Source organism: Solanum dulcamara, chromosome 11 (genome assembly GCF_947179165.1).
Source record: "Solanum dulcamara chromosome 11, daSolDulc1.2, whole genome shotgun sequence".
In the NCBI taxonomy this organism is placed as follows: domain Eukaryota; kingdom Viridiplantae; phylum Streptophyta; class Magnoliopsida; order Solanales; family Solanaceae; genus Solanum; species Solanum dulcamara.
The window spans coordinates 58,279,401-58,307,157 of NC_077247.1; the positions used below are offsets into that span (position 1 = coordinate 58,279,401).

General features: G+C 33.9%; 1 protein-coding gene, 2 long non-coding RNA genes and 1 pseudogene across 31 annotated transcripts; all 4 read left to right on the forward strand.

Moving 5' to 3' along the window:
* LOC129873229 (nuclear pore complex protein NUP98B-like) lies at window positions 1-27,757 on the forward strand. 28 transcript variants are annotated; one of them, XR_008762678.1, is made up of 14 exons: window positions 1-248; window positions 523-1,111; window positions 1,286-1,345; window positions 1,452-1,499; window positions 3,047-3,330; window positions 3,567-3,787; window positions 5,082-5,778; window positions 6,014-6,222; window positions 6,335-6,615; window positions 6,991-7,051; window positions 8,950-9,012; window positions 9,107-9,859; window positions 10,234-10,322; window positions 11,010-11,509. XR_008762678.1 is itself a non-coding variant. In XM_055948278.1 (3 exons), the coding sequence occupies exons 2-3, from the start codon at window positions 26,796-26,798 to the stop codon at window positions 27,483-27,485; spliced, it is 258 nt and encodes an 85-aa protein (XP_055804253.1). In that variant the 5' UTR covers window positions 9,866-10,322; window positions 26,785-26,795; the 3' UTR covers window positions 27,486-27,757. The 28 variants fall into 28 exon arrangements, 2 of the variants coding, with proteins under 2 accessions (XP_055804253.1, XP_055804254.1); XR_008762686.1 differs by having other exon boundaries at window positions 563-1,111; XR_008762675.1 differs by having other exon boundaries at window positions 3-649; window positions 1,002-1,111.
* LOC129873232 (uncharacterized) lies at window positions 13,830-16,287 on the forward strand. Its single transcript, XR_008762702.1, has 5 exons — window positions 13,830-13,886; window positions 14,897-15,022; window positions 15,369-15,582; window positions 15,699-15,980; window positions 16,189-16,287. It is a non-coding gene; the product is annotated as an uncharacterized LOC129873232 (long non-coding RNA).
* On the forward strand, window positions 16,343-19,514 carry LOC129875081 (uncharacterized; annotated as a pseudogene).
* LOC129873231 (uncharacterized) lies at window positions 21,076-25,124 on the forward strand. 2 transcript variants are annotated; one of them, XR_008762701.1, is made up of 5 exons: window positions 21,076-21,515; window positions 21,608-22,252; window positions 22,410-22,495; window positions 23,139-23,206; window positions 24,911-25,124. It is a non-coding gene; the product is annotated as an uncharacterized LOC129873231 (long non-coding RNA). The 2 variants fall into 2 exon arrangements; XR_008762700.1 differs by lacking the exon at window positions 23,139-23,206 and having other exon boundaries at window positions 21,079-21,515.

Here is a 27,757-nt window from a genome sequence, read left to right on the forward strand (position 1 = left end):
TAACTAGTTCGAAAACTATAAAAGAGACACCACCTGCGCATTGTAGAACTCACACCACCATCATATTACCAAAGACCGCTTATCATATACGCTACGGCGCATCTTAGAGTACGCCACCGGATTGCTGATCTTAACTGCCTCGGTGACGATGTCCGATGAAAATCCTGAACACCCTGCTCAACTCTTCCGCTGATCTGTCTGCATTTTTCCAGAAAGAACTTTTTGGCTTTTTGAAGTTACATACATTGGTATTCTCAATTTTCCCGCCGATCAACTCGTTGAAGTTACATGGATATTCTTGGAACTCGTTGAAACCAGATTATCTTGGAATTTGAGATCTTAATATTGTCATATTAGCTTGGAATTCTTGCATGCATTCTTTTTAAGAAAAAAATTAAGAACTTGTAGTTGTTCTTAAATGCATATTTTAAGGAAATCAAAAAAATTGTAGTTTACAAGAATATATTGGCGTTGCACATATCAAGAAATCTTTTAAAGAAAATTATGTTGTAATCCTCGCAGTGTGTTAAGGATGTTCAAGAATTTGATTCTACTTTTTTAGGGAGATGGGGTCAATTCGGCGAGGGTATCACAAGGGTTGTTGAGGAGTTGATTTTCAACAGCCCAGATACATGCTGGTGACACCAAGGTGTACTAATTTACCCTTTCAATGTTTCAATGCTCTTTATGATTTTACTAGATAATGAATCGAAAGTTGTGGAGTTGTTCTTGAAGCCCCACTCGAACAATTAAATTTTTTTTGATAGTTCAATTATAAAAAGTTGTGATTTGTTGGATTTTGAATGAAGACACTCAATGCGACAGACTTTCGTAAATGCCCTCGGTGGCCATTTTCCTTTGTATGGTCTAGACTTTTTTATTTTTTAACATGGTCTAGACTTTTTGATTTTGATTGTTTCTTAAAAATTGAAAATTGTGCCATGTAAGATAATGGGGAATTATATGTTTTCTGATTTTGTTAATGTTTTGAGGATCGATAGAGGTGGGCTGCTGAGAATATGGCAAGTCGTGCTTATATGGAGATTTAATCGCTTAGACTAGTCGCACAAAAGGCAGTGAGCGGTGAGGCTCTGAATTCTCTGATGACGAGGTCATATCCTTTACATGAAAATTGATATACCTTTTCTCCTAGTAGTATGCTGTTCCATTCGTCTATCACAACTGTATTTATTTTTTCCATGAGATTTATAGGACTATTCTTTTCATGTTTGTTATTCTTATAAATAGTGTACTCCTAGTTTGAACTTAACCCACTTTTCACCAGGTATCTGTTGCTATAGGCATTGAGACCTGCAAACCTGCAATGTGAAGGTAGATGACAATGGTAAGTTTTAGTTTCTTTGACATTGATCTAATACATTTTGATGTGCAGAAAGTTCTGCTCAATTTATTATTTAATTCATCATCGGAAGTTGTACTTTCTTTTGAAGAATCTGGTGTTTCACGAGATGGACTGGTGTTGATGGGAGAAAAATATGGTAATCTTTTTGCAAAATGTTGGACTGCCATCAGCTTTTCTATTGTATTGATGTTGCTGTAAATAATTTCTTTTGCCTGACAACTATGATGTTTATAGCTTGGACTGATTGTTGTAGTCTATAGGATTTCATGCATTACTCAACTGATTGCTTGTTTGACGGTTTGTGTTCATTAGTTTTGTTTTTTTCCGCAGATTGTTCTTTTATGTATTGTTTTGTCGTTTTACTTGTATTATTGGGCAAAACTTATACGGCTGTACACAACACAAAATATTGATGCTTACATTTTGGTTTTGCTTTTATTGTAAGATGTTCATGTACATTTCTCCACTTTTGTGCATTCTTGATAACTGAATCTGGGCATGTTCCTCTCTTGTTTTTCTTTTTTTGGTTATGTGTTTATGCTTCTTTGTGGGTCTCATACGTTGGTTCTAGTTAGTTGATATATAGTTTATGTGGTTTTATTTATCCTTCTCCATATCCATGATATATACTTGAGAACATGAAGATCTGTTTCTATATATTGAGAACACTTTTTACTTTTAGCATTTTCCATGTTTATTATCGCGAAGAGTTCTTGGTATTATACTCTCTCATTTTCAATTTGTTTGTCTGGTTTTGACTCGCTGCGGAGATTAAGAAAGTAAGGAGTACTTTTGAATCTTGTGGTCTTGAACTAAAGATATGTAGTATATACTAAAATGTCCTTTAATCTTTTGATCTTACTCATGCCATGTGAAAGTTGGAATTATAGAGTTTCTGAAACAAGATAGAAGCATTCTCTTTTAAACGAACTAAAAAGAAAAGTAAGACAAACAAATTAAAACGGAAGTGGTACATAGACAATCATAAATGACCAGGTGGACAGATAGATAGTGTGCACTTGTATTACTCTGGAATACTAGTAGTATTCTTATTAAACTGCCCTTTGGAAAAACCTATCCATAGACTTCTAACACGAAATGTTTTAAGGCTTGGTGCAATCTTTCGAAGTCCTAGTAACTTAATTAAAAATTTGACAACCTCTTGTCACGGTATTTATTTATCTTATGTGGATTCAGATTCTGCTTCTTCAAATATGTTATTGCTACCTTTATATGTACATATCTTCCTGTAATTAAGTTGATTAAACGAATTCTTTGGCTCTGTCCAAATACACTCAGAAGAAAGACCACTTAAGCTATTGGATGGAATGATCTACGGACACTCTTTGAATATGTTATTCCCATGATTTCTCTGCCAATTGGATTAAGTACAGCTTTCTTTCTCGCCTGTGGTCCAGGTGAGGATTGAAATATATAGATGCTACACTTAATACTGCCAATTTCATGAAATGAGAGATCATATTTAATTTTCTAGAGCAGCGAGGCGGCTTTGGAATTGGTTGAAAAGCTAAATCTGCTCCTTGTGAAACTAGCTATGCACATTGAGCTGTACCTTCTCAATGTGCAATATCTTAGTGGGATTTGTTGTGCCAGCTATTGATGTCTTTTAGTTGTCTTTAATTAGTTATTAGCAAATAATTCAATTTGCTTTCCTAATTGCAGGTACATTAGCCTTTAATGCAACAACGGATGCTACATCTGGTCAAACACAAAACATATCTCCGGGCTTATCCACTTTACAAACATTTGGAAAGAAATATGACGTTAACAGTGTGGCCAATGAACCTCTGTTGTGGTCCAGGGATGCCAATGTCTCAGACTCCTCCGTATTTGGATCTCTAAAACCTACTTCATAAGGTTTTCCAAGCAACTCAACACTCCCTCCCCCTCAAGATTTGATTCCTATTCCTTTGGCCAACCAGCAGTATCCATGTCAGGGAGCAAAGGTTTACTTTACTGTCCATTTTCTCATGTATTGGAGCAGATTAATCAACATGTTGAGGGAGAATTTGGTTCTGTAATCTAGACCATTATATATCGTTCGATGTTCATTATTATATGCTTTAATATTGATCTGAAATCCTTGTTGAGCTTTTATTGAATACTACTAAGTACTGTTTTTTCCTACTTTATATTTTTGGATATCCTAAGTGTTTAATCTTAGATTAAATTTGCAAACCAGGTAAAGAAATTACAACACATTTGCTCAAGAGCTCTGGTTTTTGAAAGTCCGCATTTGGTATTAATCAGAAAGGAAGTAGGAACTAGTACAGCATCATCCATTGCAACTCCAGAGATAGATAGCACAAGACCCGGTGGTGCAAACATTCAATCCATTTGTGGAATGCAGACTTTTAACGATAAAAGCCAGGAGGAGTTTAGGTTTTGAGGACTACCAGTTAGGTGATAAAGGGATCCTTAACTTGTTCTCATATATTAACAACATACTTTTTAATCTCTCCACTTTTGTGCATTCTTGATAACTGAATCTGGACATGTTCCTCTCTTCTTCTTTTTTTTTGGTTCTGTGTTTATGCTTCTTTGTGGGTCTCATGCGTTGGCTATAGTTAGTTGATATATAGTTTATGTGGTTTAATTTTCCTTCTCCATATCCATGATATATACTTGAGAACACGAAGATCTGTCTATATACTGAGAACACTTTTTACTTTCAGCAATTTCCCATGTTTATTATCGCGAGGAGTTGTTGGTATTATACTCTCTCCGTTTCAACTTGTTTGTCTTGTTTTGACTTGGTACGGGATTTAAGAAAGTATGAAAGATTTTTCAATCTTATGGTCTTGAACTAAAGATATGTAGATTGTACCAAAATGTCCGTTAATCCTTTGGTCTTAAATCATGTCATGCGAAAGTTGGAATTAAAGAGTTGCCAAAATAGGAAAGATGCATTCTTTTTGAAATGGACTAAAAAGAAAAGTAAGACAAGCAAATTAAACGGAGGAAGTACGTAGACTACCATAAATGACCAGGTGGATAGATAATATTGTGTTCACTCGGATTACTCTGAAATACTAGTAGTATTCATATTAAATTGCCCTTAGAAAAAAGCTATCCTTAGATTTCTAACAATAAAAGTTATTACACATGGTGGAATCTTTCGAAGTACCAGTGACTTAATTAAAAATTTGACAATATATTGTCACGGTATTTATTCATCTTATGTGGATTCAGATTCTGCTTCTTTAAATATGTTATTGCTACCTTTATATGTGCATATCTTCCTGTAATTAATTTGATTAAACAAATTCATTGGTCTCTGTCCAAATACACTCAGAAGAAAGGCCACTTAAGCTATTGCATGGGGATGACCTATAGACACTCTTTGGATATTTTTTTCCAATGATTTCTCTGCCAAATGGATTAAATACAGCTTTCTTTCTCACCTGTAGTCCATGTGACAATTGACATATATAGATGCTACACTTAATACTGCCAATTTCATGAAAGGAGAGATCATATTAACTTTTCTAGAGCAGCGAGGCGGCTTTGGAATTGGTTGAAAAGCTAAATCTTCTCCTTGTGAAAGTAGCTATGCATATTGAGCTGTACTCTTCTCCTTAAATGTCAGTAATTACTGCCATATCTCAGTGGGATTTCTTTTGCGAGCTATTGATGCCTTGTAGTTGTCTTCAATTCGTGATTAGCAAATCAATTCAATCTGCTTTCCTAACTGCAGGGACATTAGCTTTTAATGCAGCAACGAATGCTACATCTGGTCAAGCACAAAACATATATCCGGGCTCATCCACTTTACAAACATTTGGAAAGAAATATGACGTTAACAGAAGTGGCGAATGAACCTCTGTTGTGGTCCAGGGATGCCAATGTCTCAGACTCCTCCATATTTGGATCTCTAAAACCTACCTCATTTGGTGTTTCAAGCAACTCACACTTTGGCACCCCATGATTTGATTCCTACTCCTTTAGCCAACCATCAGTATCCATGTCAGGGAGCAAAGGCTTACTTTATTGTCCATTTTCTCATGTATTGGAGCAGACTAATCAACATTTTGAGGGAGAATTTTTTTCTGTAAACTATATGCTCTATATTGATGTGAAAATCCTTGTTGACCTTTTATTAAATACTACTAAGTACTATTTATTCCTACTTCATTTTTTGGATATTTATGTGTTCAATCTTGATCAAATTTGCAAATCAGGAAAATAAAGTACACCACCTTTTCTCAAGAGCTCTGATTTTGGAAACTCAACATTTGGCATTAGTCCGAAAGGAGGTAGAATAGTATCATATATTGCAACTTCAGAGAACCATATCACAGGACTTGGTGGTGGAAAAAATCAATCCATTTGTGGAATGCAGACTTATAAAGATAAAAGCCAGGAGGAGTTGAGGTTTGAGGACTACCAGTTAGGTGATAAAGGCATCCTTAACTTATTCTCTTATGTGGATTCAGATTATGCTTCTTCAAATATGTTATTGCTACCTTTATATGTGCATATCTTCCTGTAATTAAGTTAATTAAACAAATTATTTGGCCGCTAAGCTATTGCATGGGAATGATCTACTGTCACTTTTTGAATATGTTATTCCCATGATTTCTCTGCCAAATAGATTAAATACAACTTTCTTTCTCGCCTGTGGTCTAGGTGAGGAACGGCATATATAGATGCTACACTTAATACTGCCAATTTCATGAAAGGAGAGATGTCATATTTACTCTTCTAGAGCAGCGAAGCGGCTTTGGAATTGGTCGAAAAGCTAAATCTTTTCCTTGTGAAGTAGTTATGCACATTGAGCTGTACTCTTCTCCAAAAATGTTTGTAATAACTGCAATACCTCAGTGCGATTTCTTATGGTGGGTAATGTTATTGCTTACTATTTCTGGAACCAATCTTGTGCCAGCTATTGATACCTCATAGTTGTCTTTAATTTTAGCAAATCAATTCAATCTGCTTTCCTAACTGCAGGAACATTAGCCTTTAATGCCGCAACGAATGCTACATATGGTCAAACACAAAAGATATCTCCGGGCTCATCCACTTTACAAACATTTGGAAAGAAATATGACATTAACAGCGTGGCCAATGAACCTCTGTTGTGGTCCAGACATGCCAATGTCTCAGACTCCTCCTCATTTGGATCTCTAAAAGCTACTTCGTTTGGTGTTTCAAGCAACTCACACTGTGGCACCCCAAGATTTAATTCCTATTCCTTTGGCAACCAGCAGTATCCATGTCAGGGAGCAAAGGTTTGCTTTATTGTCCATTTCTCATTTATTGGAGCAGATTATTCAACATTTTGAGGGAGAATTTTGTTGATTAGATGATCCGATTGATATAAGATTATATACCATTCAATGTGCATTATTATATGCTCTATATTGATCTGAAATCCATGTTGATCTTTTGTTAAATATTAGTACTAAGTACTATTTGATCCTATTTTATATTTTTGGATATCCTGAGTGTTCAATCTTAGATCAAATTTGCAAACCAGGAAAAGAAAGTACAACACCTTTGCACAAGAGCTCTGGTTTTGTAAAATAGTGTCATACATTGCAACTCCAGATATAGATAGCACAATACCTGATGATGCAAAAATTCAATCCATTTGTGGAGTGCAGACTTATAAAGATAAAGGGCAGGAAGAGTTGAGGTTTGAGGACTACCAGATAGGTGATAAAGGTATCCTTAACTTGTTTTCTTATCTGTAGATAACAAAGAAATCTACCTTAGAGAACTTACTTCGAGAGGATATTGATAATGTTAAATTCCACAGGGTCATCAAGTTTTCTTTTTTCTTATCTTTCCGTTGTTAGTTTATAAGAGTTTCAATCTTAATGTATACTAATTTTTATTTCCATAGTTGATTTGGCTGGAAGTATTTATTGTTCATGTTGGAATCTATTTATGATATTTGGACGCATGAATGACTTTGCGACTATTTCTTTGTGGTATTTAGAGGTCAAAAGAACTGGACAACCACTAATGTGGTATGTTGAGTAGATGATATTTTCAAACTTTGACATTTTTTAGTAGTATGTTGCTCACAGTTACTTTAGAGTAGTGCATGACAGTGTGTCATTCCTTTACAAGCTGTAGAAAAAAGGGTTGATTTTAGTACTCCAATTAGTAAGTGGTATAGTCTTGAGAAGGAGGTTGTGTCTGAGGGTGGCAATAACAAAGTTTCCAAACTAAACAGCTAGGTTCACTTGAGGCTCTCTTTTGATGGTGGATATCATGTTCTTGATGAATTGACACATTAAAGTAGTGATCTCATGGCAACATCCAAGGAGTTGTGGAAACCAAGCATTGGGGTTTTAGAATTTGGAATCTTGAATGCTCAGGTTTATCCCCAATGAAGAACAGAGATGGCTGTGGAATAATATATCCTTATTGTGTGGCGAAGTCAGAATTCAAAAATGGATTAGGACGCGAACAATTATCAACAGTTTCAATCCAAATTGGAATGAACAATACACTTGGGAGGTGTTTGATCCTTGCACCGTCATCACGATAGGAGTGTTTGAAAATATAAATTTAATGATCCAATCTTTTGGTTATACATATTGCGATCCCTTAATACTCAATAGATTTATATGTATGAGTTCTTAACAAAGTAACATATGCCTATAGATATTTGTATTCAAATTTGTTTGTTTTAAAGTTCAGAAATAATATTACAAGGTCATAACATTTGAGTTGATGGTAATTTTATTTTATCAAGTCTATAACAAAAGTATTTATTGATAGATCAAGAAGGTTGTGGTTGACTTGCTTCGATATCTTTGAGTGTGAATTCGAGAATTACACTGAGAAGAAAATCTAGAAAATGGCCCTAAACAGAAACATACTCAAAGTATGAGAAGAAGAAGATTGAAATGTCTCCTAAAGAAGAGGGCAACAAACACTTAACTTTAGAGTATTTGTTAGTTTTAGTATATAGATTTGTAAGCTTAATGGGATTATTTATGACCGCTCGAAGCGCGGACTATTTACCTAGTTTTGATAATATGTTGGATTGTAATCCATGTAACTAGTCCTCCCGACACCTGATTTTTTAAGAAGGTGCTAGTTTCTCAGAAATTGGACAAGGAGTTTGTCAGCCAAGTATCAATGACCAACAGTGATTATCAAACTTAACCATCTATTGTTTTACTTTACTGCTATTGAATGCCTAATTATGACTTCTAGACTTTCCTGACATTCTTTTTATTTTCGTTGCCTCAGTTATTACTCCACAGTCCAATTTTAACAATGATCGTTTTATTCTTCTTCTGTCTCTTCTTTTTCTTGCCTCCATGATCCTTTTAGTTATACTTTCTCAGGCACCTGCAATTCCTTAACATATTTTCAGGTCTTACTTTCTGAGAATCATGGAAGTGAATCCGTCACCAATTAGTTTTACATTTCTGAACAACTAATTATAATTAATGCTGCTGCTGGATGTTTATAATTAATGTTACATGATGACCCCCCTAAGGTGGTATATATATATATATATATATATATATATGTGTGTGTGTGTGTTTTATTATCTTCTTTATCCAAACAAGTCATTCTTATCTCTACGAAAATTCTAGAAAGAAAAAGAGAAGAGAAACTCTAGACTAGTGAGAGGGAGCCACGGATTTAGAGCCAAAAAGGTAAGCCCTCCGATTTAGTTCCGTGAATTAATTATCTAGGGTATACCATGAGGGTATGAAGGTTTTAATAATGTAAATTTAATGTTTGGAGCAGCACCAAGAGGATAACAAGTAGCCACAAAATTTCAGCCGCACTAAAAGAGCTTCAGAGGTGAGTTTTGGCGAGTTTTGGTGAGTTTAGGGAAAGGTAAGACTTTCCTTTTAAATTTTCAGTTTATGATGTTTTTATTAGGTATATTACATGTCTTAAATGAGACTGGAAGTGGAAAAATTGTATAAGGATGCTTGACGTTAGAAACAAACTAAATTGAAGTCGTTAGAGTTAAATCGAAGTCGAGTAGTGTGTTGTGATTGTGGTGCTGCGGTTGCAGCTGGTTTGATTGCATATTTCAGGGCTGGAAAGTGTTCTAATAAGGGTGTGGGTGCTTCTGGTTGCATCCACACGACCCTTCTTTTCGTATGGTTAAAGGTTTTACGAAACAAAGGTTAAAAACTCTATTTTGGTATCGTAGTTTTGAGCGAATTGGTTGGAGTTTGTATTGTGTACTGTTGAAGTGATTTTACTTGTATATGTGCTGCTGGTTTTCGTTGGTTGGCTGTTGTAATTAATGATGTATTTGGAAGTTTGGATAGGGCAAGTTATAGGGGAGATGCTGCCCAATTTCCGGTAACTTCGGAACTAGTAATAAACTAGTCGAGGGAAATGGATAAGGAAATGATTCCTATGGATATTTGGTTGTGGAGTTGGAAATTGGAAAGTGAAAGGTTATTAACCTTAGTATTGCCTTCATGTTAAATATTTTCAAAGGACGACGAGGCGAACGTGGTTAAGAGTAATCCATAAAAGGTATGTGAAGCTACCTCCTTTCTTTTGGCATTACTATTGCCATACATGTTGTGCACCTTGAAAGACAGATTTAAATATTGTAATACTGATGCTTTTCTGTCAAAGTAGATGTAACTGCATCTAGTTACTGGCCTTTGGCTTTATATTTGTTCGGTTTTACTGCATCAAGTAGGTTTATATAAATTAATTAAGTATTTCTCCAATAAGATATAAACATCAATATAGTTGTCCATGTTCCAAACAAACTCTTCAAAGTATCAGGCATGATTACGTTTCTATAGCTTCACTGTGATTTTTAAACTAATATTGTTTATGTTTAAGGTGAAAGCAAAAGTTGTAGGCTATTATGAAAATTCTCCTGTTGTCAGTTGCAGGTTTCTAACAGCCCTTCTCCGGTCAGACAGAGATCTTCGTTGATAATTCCACATTCATCTATAAGTCAGCATAGGTTGCCACCTCAAAGGTGAGAAGTATAATTTTATGTGAGACTTGTTTAGTAGTTCATGACATGTTTTGGTTGATGGACCAAAAGGTTTAAGTTAAATAAGATAAACACAGATCATATGCGAAGATTGGAAGTGCTGGTATCCTTTTGGTGAAATAATACAGGACAAAGTCCATATTTTTCTCTAATCCAAGTAAACCACTGGAAAATTTAACAGGTTTATAATATTTGTTTGTGTAGCTACCCTTTTCATGGATAAAGAAAACGCTTCTGGTATGGTCCTATCGAAGAATTTTCACTGAATTCATCTATGAACAGCAAGCTTTCTTTTTTAATGAGCGTTCTTTTCGTTGGTTGGTTAAGTTGGATTCTAATAGATGCATAAGTCAATTACCATAGTTACATGTAATGTTTTAGTGGATTACTTAATATCTAGTACCATTTTATGTCGGCTCCATCAAGATCCCATTTTCTTAAGCTCAAAGCGTGGAATCTCTAATAGTTCAAATTAACCAATTAACTTCACGGATTGGTGATTCTTTACCAGACTTTGGACACTAGAAAATTATCATTTGTTATCTATTTAAGTATATCCAAGGATATAAAAGTTGACTTGTTATTTTACAAGCTCCAAGAATTAAGAACCAAACCAACCAAGTTTGCTATTTAATTGCGTAATAATTTCCTTTTCTGTTTAAAATGTAGGGATGCATGACAGAGACAAAGCTAGTGATAACCCCAAGTTAGAGCCTGGAGAGATGCATCATGTCAATTGTGGCGATTATAAGGATGTGGATGGCATAATGCCGAAGCTCCAACGTACTGATTACTACACAGTTCCTCTTATGGAGGAGTTGATATCAAAGGAGAAGGAAGAAACTGGTTTTTGTTGCCACGTGAAACACTTTGTGGTAGGAAGCCATGGGTATTTTGATGAATGATTTACTAAACTTTTCAAATTGAATTACACCGACAATCACGAGCTCAATAATCTTTCATATCACTTTAAAAGTAAAACCTACCTTCACATTTGAAGGACCGTCTTAAGAACCCACAATGTTCTTCTTTTTAATTACCACAATGATGTCCATTATTATTTTCTCTTTTGTCATGCTTATGTTCATTGGTACAATCACAATAATTATTGTCATTTTTCGAACATATTATGTATTGCTACTACATGCACATATGAGAATCGAATCAGCTGGGCGGATTTCATGACTTTTAGTAGAAATATATTATTTGCCTTAATCATCATCATATCACCACCATGGCGCATTAGGACTTAAACCCGATCGACGTCTTATCCAGAAGTCTTAGCCCATAAATCAATGGTACTTGAATCTAAAATATTATTATCATGATGCACCGAGACTTTTATCCGATGTTATACCCACTTGTTGTGGTGAATTGAATTCACTGTTTTATCCTCTATGAATGTATTAAAAAATTAAATTCATCACACAAATTTTTTTTGAATACCGTAAATATAATCTAAATTTGACTTAAAACAGAAGAAAAATGAAGAAATTCATTAATTAGAACAATATGTTGGAACAATATAAAAATCCCAAGTTAAAATAAATTAAAACCTTTTAACAGTCCTTCTCCATATTGTTAAGAAGATGAACATAATTTACTAACATTTTAAAATAACCACAAAACAAGCTTTGTTAGTACAAATAGCATATTATAATAATTCAACAAGTAAATATTTAGATAATGAAAAATAAAAAAGTACAAAAGTACCAATAATGATTCTCCAATCAATATGTATATGATACAAAACTCAATAACTAACTTTATTCCAGTAAGCAACTAACTTGGAGAAATTATATATCTTATCTAATTTACCTTTATTGTCTGCATACCTTATCTTTCCGAAGGAGAAATTAAATTAAATTTAGTTTTTTGGAGCAGTATATACAAAAAAAAAATTACAGAGTACACTTATCAAAGTCATCATGAAAAATTTCAATATAATTACATATCTTGCTGATAATATGTTATAAATTAAAATATCGTGCTGATAATATGTTATAAATTAAAGCAATAAAATAATAATATAAAAAATAAGGACAATAGAAAAGAGGGACTTTTTTTTATTCTTCCACTTGTTCAAGTGTATACCATATGACCCTTAACTTATATTCATAGTGTTACATAGAGGCATACAAAAGATTAGTCATAAACATGATACTAATAATGAATATAATGGAGGAGGTTATGGAGGTGTAAGGTTATAAGGATAATTGGTGAGAGTAACTTCTTGATGTAGTGAACATCTACTCTATAATATTTTATAACACTATATTATTAGTTGGAGGGTCTTTTTGAGCAAAAAATCTAACGACATAAATATTTTGAGCAAAAAATATAGTAGAATATAAAATGGAAACTTACAGAAATATACTATATTAATAAAATATTTATCATTTATAGTAATAATATATTTTTTCACAAGACACTTACAATACATTTATAATACAGTTTTAATACAATTTTAATACATATTAACGAGAATAATTTATAAAATTCATATAATACAAATTTTATTCATGAATAATATATTTATCACATACTTTAATACACTTATAATACATTGTGTCAATTTCTTACCAAACAAGTATAATATATTTTAAAACACTTATAATATATTTTTATTGCATGCATAATTTACTTTTAATACATGACAAATATATCATAATATTGTTATGTATTGCTATAAATGATAATAAATAAAAAATATCGCTAAAATAAGTAATTATTTATTAAAAAGTATTTTTCTGGTAAATTTTTCAATATAAAATGACCCATTCTAAATAATTCTGATAAAAAACACATATTTCTCTTATTATCATCTGATTTCTTAATTTATTTTTTTCGTTGTTTTGAATTTTTTGGCTTTCTGCATTGTGGCTCGGTGAACTTCTTTTTCTTGTACATATATTTATATGTTGCCTACATTTATCGATTTATAATTTTGTAATATCTAATTAATATTAAATTATTTTATCTTTAATTAAATTACTTTTGATATTTTTGTTAGTGATATAAAGAAGTTTAGAAGGCAAGAATGATAAGCAATCAGACCTCTAAAGCAAGATTAAAGTGTCCTCTTGGATAAGAAGACCTAAAACACCAGTCAAACCTCGCCTAGCACCGAAAGAGATAGACTAGAAACGACATGATTCTTCAATTTAGCTACGAAAATTTGTAAATGTTATTCCATAATTAAGGTATATTTTTAAATAATTTAAATATAATATATTTTATATATTAAAGGCACGAAAAAAATAAATTAAACATGTTTACTCGTATATCAAAAGACATAAATTGAAAAGGGTATTAAATTAAATAAAAAAATTGAGGAAGAAAAAAGACGTGCTTTTTAATCTTGGAAGTGATTAGCTTAAACGGTAAGCTACATGCTTGCGGTTAAAGTCCATCTCTTCTTCTCTATTTATATACGAGTAAACTGCCATTTACTTACAATAAATACTGTTGTTCCATATTTTCCTGGAAGTAAATATTCATTCCTTATGCCTTTTATATTGTCCTGTGTTTCTGGGTTTTCTCAATGTAAGTAATTTTTCTTGATAACTGAACATCTGGGTGCTTCCCTGGAATCTTGCATGTTGGTTCTAGCATATCCATGATTCTTGATAACTGAATCTAGGCATGTTCCTCTCTTCTTCTTCTTCTTCTTCTTTTTTTTTTCTTTTCTTGTTTTCGTGTTTATGCTTTCTTTGTGGGTCTTGCTTAATTTCTCCTTCTAATCTGTTTCTATATATTGCCAACACTTTTTACTTTCAGCAATTCCCATGTTTTAGTATCGCGAAGAATACGTTCTTGGTATAAATTACTACACAGAGACTACCAGGTGGATAGATTAATTTATGATAGATAGTTTGATTTATGTGGTCTCTCCATATCCATGACTCTTGACAACAAGAATTTTTTTTCATATATTGACAAACACACTGTTTAATTTATCCACTTTCTTGCATTCTTGCATATTCTTGATAACTGAATCTGGGCATGTTCCTCTTTTTTTTTCTTTCTTTGTTCCGTGTTTATGCTTTCTTTGTGGGTCTTGCATATTGGTTCTAGTTAGTTGATGTATTGTTTATGTGGCTTAATTTCTCCTTCTAATCTGTTTTTATATATTGCCAACACTTCTTACTTTCACCAATTTCCCATGTTCTTGGAATTAATTACTACACAGAGACTACCAGGTGGATAGATTTTATCGGGTGCACTCGGATTACTCCGGAATACTAGTAGTATTCTTTATTAAACTGTTCTTGAGAAAAAAAGAAGAAAAACTGTCCTTAGACTGTTAGCAATTAAAGTTTTAAAGCTTGGTTCATTAATTTTGACCTAATTAAAAAATTTGATAACCTATTGTCACGGTGTTTAATTTATTCATCTTATGTAAATTCAAATTTTGCTTCTTCAAATATGTAATTGCTACGACAATATGCACATAGTAGTTGTCTTCTTGATTCCTGTAAATAAGTTGATTAAACAAATTCTTTGGTTACATAATTAATATACCAATTGACTGTGTTTTGACGATCTTTTGACAGCTTCAAGCTCGTCATTTAGCAACATGAGCCTATTTGGTTCTACATCCGGAATTCAACAGACTAGCAACTCCAGTGTGTTTGGAACAATAACCTCATCTCCTTTTGGAAGCTCAACATCTTTTGGCTGTAAAGACTTTTGTTATAACATTTTTAAGCTTGCATGATCACATACAAACTAAAAAGAATATTGTGCAATTTTCTTAGAAAAAAAATCACTATCATCAACATATTTTCTTTATGCAACTTTCTGCAGTTAAAAACTGCCTCTGTTTCTACCTTGATTTGAAACATTAATGTTTTATCAATTGAATTTTCCATAAAATGCTCTCTCATCTCTGTCTAAACAAGCTCAGAAGAAAAGCCACTTAAGATATTTCATGGGAATAACCTATAGACACTATTTGATATGTTGTTCCCATGATTTCTCTGCCAAATGGATTAAGTACATCTTTCTTTTTCGCCTGTGGTCCAGGTGAGGATTGGCATATAATATATGCTACCCCTAATACTGCCAATTTCATGAAAGAAGAGATATAATACTTCCTTTTCTAGAGCAGCGAGGCGGCTTTGGAATTGGTTGAAAAGCTAAATATGCTCCTTGTGAAAGTAGCTGTGCACATTGAGCTGTACTCATCTCCAAAAATGTTAAAAGTAATAACTGCAATACCTCAGTGGGATTTCTTATGGTGGGTAGTGTTATTGCATACTATTTCTGAACCCGGTCTTGAGCCAGCTATTGATGCTTGTTGTTGTCTTTAATTAGTGATTAGAAAATCAATTCAATCTGCTTTCCCAACTGCAGGACCATTAACCTTTAATGCAGCAACGAATGCTACATCTGGTCAAACACAAAACATATTTTCGGGTTCGTCTACTTTACCGACATTTGGAAAGAAATATGACGCTAATAGTATGGTCAATGAACCTCTGGTGTGGTCCAGGGATGACAATGTCTCAGACTCCTCCATTCTTGGATATCCAAGAGCTCCTGCATTAGGTGTTCCAAGAAACTCACACTTTGGCCCCCCAAGATTTGATTCCTATTCCTTTGGCCAACCAGCAGTATCCATGTCAGGAAGAAAAGGTTTACTTTATTGTCTATTTTCTCATGTATTGGAGCAGATGATATAAGATTATATATTGTTCAACGTGCGTTACTATATGCTCAACATTGATCTGAAATCCATGTTGCTCTTTTGTTAAATGTAATATTAGTACCAAGTACTATTTGTTCTTATTCTATATTTTTGGATATCCTAAGTGTTTAATCTTAGATCAAATTTGCAAACTAGGAAACGAAATTACAACTCCTTTGCTCAAGAGCTCTGTTTTGGAAAGTCTGCATTTGGTATTAATCAGAAAGTAAGTATAACAACATCAGACATTGCATATCCACAGATAGATAGTACAAGACCCGGTGGTGCAAACATTCAATCCATTTGTGGAATGCAGACTTATCAAGATAAAAGTCATGACGAGTTGAGGTTTGAGGACTACCAGTTAGGTGATAAAGGTATCCTCAACTGTTCTCATATATTAACAACATACTTTTTAATTTCCCCACTTTTGTGCATTCTTGATAACTGAATCTGGGCATGTTTCTCTCTAATTCTTCTTTTTTGGTAATGTGTTTGCGTTTCTTCGTGGGTCTCATATGTTGGTTCTAGTTAGTTGATATATAGTTTATGTGGTTTTATTTATCCTTCTCCATATCTAAAATATATACTTGAGAACACGAAGATCTGTTTCTATATATTGAGAACAGTTTTTACTTTCAGCAATTTCTCATGTTTATTATCGCGAAGAGTTCTTGGTATTACACTATCTCCTTTTCTATTTGTTTGTTTGGTTTTGACTTGCTGTGGAATTTAAGAAAGTAAGGAGTACTTTTGAATCTTGTGGTCTTGAACTAAAGATATGTAGTATATACTGAAATGTCCTTTAATCTTTTGATCTTACTCATGCCATGTGAAAGTTGGAATTATAGAGTTTCTGAAACAAGATAGAAGCATTCTTTTTTAAACGGAATAAAAAGAAAAGTAAGACAAACAAATTAAAACGGAAGAAGTTCATAGACTACCATAAATGACCAGGTGGAAAGATAGATAGTGTACACTCGTATTACTCTGGAATACTAGTAGTATTCTTATTAAACTGCCCTTTGAAAAAAACTATCCTTGGACTTCTAACAATAAAAGTTTTAAAGCTTGGTGCAATCTTTCGAGGTCCTGGTAACTTAATTAAAAATTTGACAACCTATTATCACGGTATTTATTCATCTTATGTGGATTCAGTTTCTGCTTATGTTATATCTACCTTTATATGTGCATATATTCCTGTAATTAAGTTGATTAAAGGAATTCTTTGGCTCTGTCCAAATACACTCAGAACAAAGACCACTTATGCAATATGGGAATGATCTACAGACACTCTTTGAATATGTAATTCCCATGATTTCTCTGCCAATTGGATTAAGTACAGCTTTCTTTCTCACCTGTGGTCCAAGTGAGGATTGAGATATGTAGATGCTACACTCAATACTGCCAATTTCATGAAAGAGGAGATCATATTCACTTTTCTAGAGCAGCGAGGCGGCTTTGGAATTGGATGAAAAGCTAAATCTGCTCCTTGTGAAAGTAGCTATGCACATTGAGCTGAACTCTTCTCCATAAATGTCAGTAATAGCTGCAATATCTTAGTGGGATTTCTTGTGCCAACTATTGATGCCTTGTAGTTGTCTTTAATTAGTGATTAGCAAATCAATGCAATCTGTTTTCCTATCTGCAGGGACATTAGCCTTTAATGCAGCAACAAATGCTACATCTGGTCAAAACAAAACATATCTCCGAGCTCATCCACTTTACAAACATTTGGAAAGAAATATGACATCAACAGCGTAGCCTATGAACCTCTGATGTGGTTCAGGGATGTCAATGTCTCAGACTTCTCCATATTTGTATATCTAAAACCTCCTTCATTTAGTGTTGCAACTCACACTTTGGCACCCCAAGATTTGATTCCTATTCCTTCAGCCAACCAGCAGTATCCATGTTAGGGAGCAAAGGTTTACTTTACGGTCCATTTTATCATGTATTGGAGCAGATGATATAAGATTATATACCGTTCAATGTGCATTACTACATGCTCTACATTGATTTGAAATCCATGTTGAACTTTTGTTAAATATTAGTACTAAGTACTATTTATTCCTACTTCATATTTTTGGATATCCCAAGTGTTTAATCTTTAGATCAAATTTGCAAGCCAGGAAAAGAAAATACAACACCTTTGCACAAGAGCTCTGGTTTTCTAAAGTTCGCATTCGGTATTAATCAGAAAGGAAGTAGAACAGCATCATTACATTGCAACTCCAGATATAGATTGCACAATACCCGAAGGTACAAAAATTCAATCCATTTGTGGAATGCAGACTTACAAAGATAAAAGCCAGGAGGAATTGAGGTTTGAGGTCTACCAGTTATGTAATTAAGGTATCCTTTAACTTATTTTCTTATCTGTAGCTAACAAAGAAATCTACCTTGTAATTCATTAACTTTTTTAATACTTCATGGATGAATTTTCAGGTCAGAAATGTGGTTCTTCACGTGGTATTTCCGGTACACTTGGATTTGGTGTCATCGACAACACACGGCCTTTCATATCACCAGTATTTAACCAAGCAATAGTTGATCGACCTTTTTATTCCCTTTTTCCAAGTACATTTGTAGTGGAAAGAGCGGGGGTTGACTCTCTGTCAAATGAAATTTCTAATGCAACTGCATCTACCCCATTTTCGAAGTCACAGCAGTCCTTTTCCCATATATTTCCCCCCAATACATCATTGTTAAACTCTCGTGGCACTGGAAGTAGAGTGGAATCTACTGCCTCAGATGTTTCTTTTTCTCCGTGGATCCATTCAAGGCCGTTTGCATCTTTAAATCCAGCTTCCAATACTTCCACTACTTCCACCTTTTCTCCATTAAGGAATCCATGGTCTTTATCAACATCTTCCCCTCTATCTCCATGTTCAGTCTCACCTTCCACATATCCTTTGTTAGCAAAACCATCCGCCCAATGCTTTTGATCAAATTTCTCCCACTCCTGTTCTAACTACAGGAGGCGCTCCACAATCCACATTATGCTTGAATTGCCTAAAGCAGTCTCAGCCTTATCCACCAGGGCTTTGTAAAGTTTCAAGCACTCCACTTGCTGCAAATCAAAATACTGTAAGTGTTTCTGAACGTATATGCAATTAGATCTCATTTATATAGCTCTGCCATTTGCTTTCTGTCATAAATAATATAAAAGGCACCTTGTAGTCTATAAAGTCAGTAAAGCACTTCTATTTTGATGTTGTACATCTAAGTTGTTACTACTCGTGCAACCAGAAATGACTCCTAAAGTTGGAGCAACACTTCCAACAACCAACGCTTCTCACCCATCAACAGGTACTTAATGCAGTATGTCTTGCTCTTTTTGAAGTTGATAGTATGTTGGATTGTAATCCATGTAACTAATCCTCCCAGCACCTGTTTTATTTAGAAGGTGCTAGTTGCTTAGAAATTGGACAAGGAATTTGTCAGCCAAGTATCAGTGACCAACAGGAATTTGCCTAATTTTGACTTCTAGACTTTCCTGACATTTTTTTTTATTTTCGCCGCCTCAGTTATTAAGAAAACAGTTGAGCAAGATGCAGAATTTGTTTCTTATGATCCAGTGGAAGGGAAGTGGAAATTCAGGGTGTCACACTTCTAATTGTGAGTTCAAATTTTCTTGGTTGATTTTGTGGCATAACCAAATGTTTGAATTGTAAAGATGTCCTCCAACTGATGTATTTTTACAATTTGCTCACTTTGAGTCTGAACCACTAGAATGCTCTCTCTTTCATGCACTTTGGTCCCCATTGATCCAAGTTGTTGTGGCTGGATTTCTTTCAAAGTTTATTCATTAAGTTGTGGTTCCCTTGCAAAGTTTTCTGCTTTTCTCTCTGGTTCGACATTATGCTCTCGGTGGTGGTAAGTTATATCTCCTATTGTCTTTTCTTATTTCACTTGTTTGTGGGTAAATGGTTATAATGAATCCTCATATTAATCAATGCATTCAGGTCCCAACCATTTTGTTTCTAAATGTTCGTTCAACATAGGTACATTTTATGACATAATTAACTTTGGTCAATCATTTTCGTTTCTAAATGTCCTTGCATAGATTTACTTCTTTTGTTCTTATCGTCACATCACAGATTTTGTATAGAAATGCTAAAAGCTCATCTGTGGCAAGTTGATTCTGTCACAAGAGTAGGATTCTCAGGGTTTTCTGTCTTATATGGAATGTGTAGTAGTAGTCTTCCACCATCTCCTCGTCCATGAACATGATAAATATTAGGGTGGGAACCATTAAACTTTCAAATAATTTATAACGATGCGCCAAGTCCAATAAATTAGTAATTAGTATTTTTAATATGTACTATATTTCTTTTGTATGATAAAGATAATCTTTTCATTCTATTTTGTAAAATTTAAATTTTGGGCCCTTTTTTAAATATAAAATATAAACTTAAAGAATGTTGTGTGGTTCCGAATTAATATCTCAAATGATGTAATAAGTTTTATTGCTGGAAAATAATTGTTTTAATATGAACAAAATAGTGAAATAAGAATAAGAAATTCAAATAATGTTAACCTATTTTAAAAATTATTACTAAAAAGGGTATTTTTTATAGCTATTTTATTAGTTGAAGTGTCTTTTTGAGTTAGAAATCTAACGACAAAAATATTTTGAACAAAAAATATAGTAAAATATAAAATGACCCATTCTAAATAATTTTGATAAAAACATATATTTATCTTGTATTCATCTGATTTCTTAATTTTATTTTTTGTTGTTTTGAATTTTCTAGCTTTCCGCATTGTGGCTTGGTGAGCTCCTTTTTCTTCTACATATATTTTTATGTTGCCTACATTTATCATTTTATAGTTTTATAATATCTAATTAATGTTAAATTATTTAATTTTTAATTAATTCACTTTTGATATTTCTGTTAGTGATTCTTCAATTTAGCTATGTACATTTGTAAATGCTATTCTATAATTGAGAAGTGATTTTTAAATAATCTAAATATAATGTAATTTCTGTATTAAAAGGGATGAAAAAATAAATTAAATGTGTGTATGAAAAGGACATAATTTGAAAAGGGTATTAAATTTGGGGAGGAAAAAAATGTGTTTTTATTCTAGAAAGCGATTAGCTTGCGGTAGAGATTATGCAACCGGCTGTATTTATATACATTGCCATTTATTTACACCTCGGAAAACAATAAATATTTCTCTTCTTCTTTGCTCTCTCTGTCTCAAACAATGTCAATATTTTCCTTGAATAATGCCGCTCCAAGTAAGTAAATATTCATTCCTTATGCCTTTAATATTGTAAACCAGGAAAAGAAAGTACAACACCTTTGCACAAGAGCTCTGGTTTTGTAAAATAGTGTCATACATTGCAACTCCAGATATAGATAGCACAATACCTGATGATGCAAAAATTCAATCCATTTGTGGAGTGCAGACTTATAAAGATAAAGGCCAGGACGTGTTGAGGTTTGAGGACTACCAGATAGGTGATAAAGGTATCCTTAACTTGTTTTCTTATCTGTAGATAACAAAGAAATCTACCTTGTATTTCATTAACACTTTTTATACTTCATGGGTGATTTTGCAGGTTAGAAATGTGGTTCTTCATTTAGTGTTTCAGGCACACAGGGATTTGGTGTCATCGACAACACGAGGCCTTTCAAATCACCAATATTTAACCAATCATCTGTTGATCAACCTTTTTATTCCCATTTTTGAAGTACATTTGCAGTGGAAAGAACAGGGCGTGATACTCAATCAAATGAAAATTGTATAGCAACTGCATCTACCCCATTTCCGAAGTCACAGCAGTGCATTTCCCATACATTTCCCCCCCAATACATCATTGCTAAACTCTTGTGGCACTGGAAGTGGAGTGGAATCTACTGCCTCAGATGTTTCTTTTTTATCCGTGGATCCATTCAGGGCCGTTTGTACCTTTAAAACCAGCTTCCATTCTTCCACTACCTCCACCTTTTCTCCATTAATGAATCTCCATGGTCTTTATCAACATCTGCCCCTCTATCTCCATGTTCAGTCTCACCTTCCACATATCCTTTGTTAGCAAAACCATCCGCCCAATGCTTTTGATCAAATTTCTCCCACTCCTGTTCTAACTACAGGAGGCGCTCCACAATCCACATTATGCTTGAATTGCCTAAAGCAGTCTCAGCCTTATCCACCAGGGCTTTGTAAAGTTTCAAGCACTCCACTTGCTGCAAATCAAAATACTGTAAGTGTTTCTGAACGTATATGCAATTAGATCTCATTTATATATCTCTGCCATTTGCTTTCTGTCATAAATAATATAAAAGGCACCTTGTGGTCTATAAAATCAGTAAAGCACTTCTATTGTGATGTTGTCATCTAAGTTGTTGCTACTCTTGCAGCCTGTTCTTTGGTCCTCTGGAGCCAGAAATGACTCCTAAAGTTGGCGCAACACTTGCAACAACCAATGCTTCTCACCCATCAACAGGTTCTTAGTGCAGTATGTCTTGCTATTTTTGAAATCTTATATATATATATATATATATATATATATATAAAAGAGAATCCTAGACCCGCTTACATTACATAATAGCAAGAGTATGTCTTGCTATTTGTCCTTTTTAGTCATTTTCTTCCCTTTTCTCCTAATTTTTAAATGGGAGGAAAAAAAATTAACCCTTCAACTTGAATCGTCACTCCAGCAAAAGAACAAAAAGATGCCTCTTTTCATACAAGCAATGATAATCCTCACGTGTTGAAATCAACACCATTAGGCATAGCCACAATTCTACAGGGCGAATTTACAACAGAATAACAGTGGGCCTCTCTCCCCTTCTCGTTTCTCTTTTCCGTTTGACATGTTCATTCAATTGCCTTTTCCTGTTCCCATTGTTGTCCAGAATAGGTTTGCAGATCTTTTTCTTCTTTTAATTTCGGCTATAACGTGAATTAATTTCGGCTATAACATGAATTTTTCTGTAAAAATTGTTTTGGGGCTATCTTTATGTGGCAGTTCATTGTTACCAAGTTGGTAGGGCAGTTGGGATTGTTTTCTAAATAATTTAGATTTCTAATTACAACTTTACTGTTCAAAGATTTGTTTAATTGGATCATTATTGTCTAATTCTCAGGTTAAGTTTCTCTTTTCAAGTTTAGCCAATCTCTCTCTATGCTCAAATCTTCTCTCTTTTAACATTTGGTAAACAAGCTAAACTTGCGCATTTGTATTTTCGGACTTTTACTGCTCTTTTTAGTTCATTTAATGATTTTGGTATAGAGGTCTTTCTTAAAACTTTCAATAGTTTGTTTACACTTAAGCTGTGATATTCTTCTACTTTCTTTTGTTATTGTAAATTTAAAATTTTTGGATAATGGGAAAGAGATTGTCATTTCGGATTTAAAAGGATCATTAGCATGTTCTGAGAACTTGGTCTGAGTTCATAGAGATTGCTTGGAAAATGGAAATGGCTTATACGTGTGTAGCACAAAACACTAATGTGGTATTTAGAGGTCAAAAGAACTGGACAACCACTAATGTGGTATGTTGAGTAGATGATATTTTCAAACTTTGACATTTTTTAGTAGTATGTTGCTCACAGTTACTTTAGAGTAGTGCATGACAGTGTGTCATTCCTTTACAATCTGTAGAAAAAAGGGTTGATTTTAGTACTCCAATTAGTAAGTGGTATAGTCTTGAGAAGGAGGTTGTGTCTGAGGGTGGCAATAACAAAGTTTCCAAACTAAACAGCTAGGTTCACTTGAGGCTCTCTTTTGATGGTGGATATCATGTTCTTGATGAATTGACACATTAAAGTAGTGATCTCATGGCAACATCCAAGGAGTTGTGGAAACCAAGCATTGGGGTTTAAGAATTTGGAATCTTGAATGCTCAGGTTTATCCCCAATGAAGAACAGAGATGGCTGTGGAATAATATATCCTTATTGTGTGGCGAAGTCAGAATTCAAAAATGGATTAGGACGCGAACAATTATCAACAGTTTCAATCCAAATTGGAATGAACAATACACTTGGGAGGTGTTTGATCCTTGCACCGTCATCACGATAGGAGTGTTTGAAAATATAAATTTAATGATCCAATCTTTTGGTTATACATATTGCGATCCCTTAATACTCAATAGATTTATATGTATGAGTTCTTAACAAAGTAACATATGCCTATAGATATTTGTATTCAAATTTGTTTGTTTTAAAGTTCAGAAATAATATTACAAGGTCATAACATTTGAGTTGATGGTAATTTTATTTTATCAAGTCTATAACAAAAGTATTTATTGATAGATCAAGAAGGTTGTGGTTGACTTGCTTCGATATCTTTGAGTGTGAATTCGAGAATTACACTGAGAAGAAAATCTAGAAAATGGCCCTAAACAGAAACATACTCAAAGTATGAGAAGAAGAAGATTGAAATGTCTCCTAAAGAAGAGGGCAACAAACACTTAACTTTAGAGTATTTGTTAGTTTTAGTATATAGATTTGTAAGCTTAATGGGATTATTTATGACCGCTCGAAGCGCGGACTATTTACCTAGTTTTGATAATATGTTGGATTGTAATCCATGTAACTAGTCCTCCCGACACCTGATTTTTTAAGAAGGTGCTAGTTTCTCAGAGATTGGACAAGGAGTTTGTCAGCCAAGTATCAATGACCAATAATGATTATCATACTTAACCATCTATTGTTTTACTTTACTGCTATTGAATGCCTAATTTTGACTTCTAGACTTTCCTGACATTCTTTTTATTTTCGTTGCCTCAGTTATTACTCCACAGTCCAATTTTAACAATGATCGTTTTATTCTTCTTCTGTCTCTTCTTTTTCTTGCCTCCATGATCCTTTTAGTTATACTTTCTCATGCACCTGCAATTCCTTAACATATTTTCAGGTCTTATTTTCTGAGAATCATGGAAGTGAATCCGTCACCAATTATGCCTTCTGCTGAAACACAACCTTCAGTCCAAATCTCGGTTGAGCACCCGAATTTGGCAACTTCCATCCAGTATGGAATTTCTAGTTAGTTTTACATTTCTGAACAACTAATTATAATTAATGCTGCTGCTGGATGTTTATAATTAATGTTACATGATGACCCCCCTAAGGTGGCTTTTATATATATATATATATATATAAGAAAATTCTAGAAAGAAAAAGCGAAGAGAAACTCTAGACTAGAGAGAGGGAGCCACAGATTTGGAGCCAAAAAGGTAAGCCCTTCGATTTAGTTCCGTAAATTAATTATCTAGGGTATACCATGAGGATATGAAGGTTTTAATAATGTAAATTTAATGTTTGGAGCAGCACCAAGAGGATAACAAGCAGCCACAAAATTTCAGCCGCACTAAAAGAGCTTCCGAGGTGAGTTTTGGTGAGTTTAGGGAAAGGTAAGACTTTCCCTTTAAATTTGCAGTTTATGATGTTTTTATTAGGTATATTACATGTCTTAAATGAGACTGGAAGTGCAAAAATTGTATAAGGATGCTTGACGTTAGAAACAAACTAAATTGAAGTCGTTAGAGTTAAATCGAAGTCGAGTAGTGTGTTGTGATTGTGGTGCTGCGGTTGTCGCTGGTTTGATTGCATATTTCAGGGCTGGAAAGTGTTCTAATAAGGGTGTGGGTGCTTCTGGTTGCATCCACACGACCCTTCTTTTCGTATGGTTAAAGGTTTTACGAAACAAAGGTTAAAAACTCTATTTTGGTATCGTAGTTTTGAGCGAGTTGGTTCGAGTTTGTATTGTGTAATGTTGAAGTGATTTTACTTGTATATGTGCTGCTGGTTTTTGTTGGTTGGCTGTTGTAATTAATAATGTATTTGGAAGTTTGGATATGACAAGTTATAGGGGAGATGCTGTCCAATTTTCGGTAACTTCGGAACTAGTAATAAACTAGTCGAGGGAAATGGATAAGGAAATGATTCCTATGGATACTTGGTTGTGGAGTTGGAAATTGGAAAGTGAAAGGTTATTAACCTTAGTATTGCCTTCATGTTAAATATTTTCAAAAGACGACGAGGCGAACGTGGTTAAGAGTAATCCATAAAAGGTATGTGAAGCTACCTCCTTTCTTTTGGCATTTTTTTGGCATTACTATTGCCATACATGCTGTGCACCTTGAAAGACAGATTAAAATATTGTAATACTGATGCTTTTCTGTCAAAGTAGATGTAACTGCATCTAGTTACTGGCCTTTGGCTTTATATTTGTTCGGTTTTACTGCATCAAGTAGGTTTATATAAATTAATTAAGTATTTCTCCAATAAGATATAAACATCAATATAGTTGTCCAAGTTCCAAACAAATTCTTCAAAGTATCAGGCATGATTATGTTTCTATAGCTTCACTGTGATTTTTAAACTAATATTGTTTATGTTTAAGGTGAAAGCAAAAGTTGTAGGCTATTATGAAAATTCTCCTGTTGTCAGTTGCAGGTTTCTAGAAGCCCTTCTCCGGTCAGACAGAGATCTTCGTTGATAATTCCACATTCATCTACAATAGACCCTTGTGGTCAGGCCCTTCCCCGGACCCCGCGCATAGCGGGAGCTTTAGTGCACCGGGCTGCCCTTTTTTGTTTAGTAGTTCATGGCATGTTTTGGTTGATGGACCAAAAGGTTTAAGTTAAATAAGATAAACACAGATCATATGCGAAGATTGGAAGTGCTGGTCTCCTTTTGGTGAAATAATACAGGACAAAGTCCATATTTTTCTCTAATCCAAGTAAACCACTGGAAAATTTAACTGGTTTATAATATTTGTTTGTGTAGGTATCTTTTTCATGGATAAAGAAAATGCTTCTGGTATGGTCCTATCGAAGAATTTTCACCGAATTCATCTATGAACAACAAACTTTCTTTTTTAATGAGCGTTCTTTTCGTTGGTTGGTTAAGTTGGATTCTAATAGATGCATAAGTCAATTACCATAGTTACATGTAATGTTTTAGTGGATTACTTAATATCTAGTACCATTTTATGTCGGCTCCATCAAGATCCCATTTCCTTAAGCTCAAAGCGTGGAATCTCTAATAGTTCAAATTAACCAATTAACTTCACGGATTGGTGATTCTTTACCAGACTTTGGACACTAGAAAATTATCATTTGTTATCTATTTAAGTATATCCAAGGATATAAAAGTTGACTTGTTATTTTACAAGCTCCAAGAATTAAGAACCAAACCAACCAAGTTTGCTATTTAATTGCGTAATAATTTCCTTTTCTGTTTAAAATGTAGGGATGCATGACAGAGACAAAGCTAGTGATAACCCCAAGTTAGAGCCTGGAGAGATGCATCATGTCAATTGTGGCGATGATAAGGATGTGGATGGCATAATGCCGAAGCTCCAACATACTGATTACTACAGAGTTCCTCTTATGGAGGAGTTGATATCAAAGGAGAAGGAAGAAACTGGTTTTTGTTGCCACGTGAAACACTTTGTGGTAGGAAGCCATGGGTATTTTGATGAATGATTTACTAAACTTTTCAAATTGAATTACACCGACAATCACGAGCTCAATAATCTTTCATATCACTTTAAAAGTAAAACCTACCTTCACATTTGAAGGACCGTCTTAAGAACCCACAATGTTCTTCTTTTTAATTACCACAATGATGTCCATTATTATTTTCTCTTTTGTCATGCTTATGTTCATTGGTACAATCACAATAATTATTGTCATTTTTCGAACATATTATGTATTGCTACTACATTCACATATGAGAATCAAATCAGTTGGGCGGA

Coding starts and splice junctions, on each gene's coding strand:
- LOC129873229 (XM_055948278.1), top strand. CDS start 26,796: ATGGATAAAGAAAATGCTTCTG. Junction 26,818..27,249: donor GGATAAAGAAAATGCTTCTG/GTATGGTCCTAT, acceptor TTTAAAATGTAG/GGATGCATGACAGAGACAAA.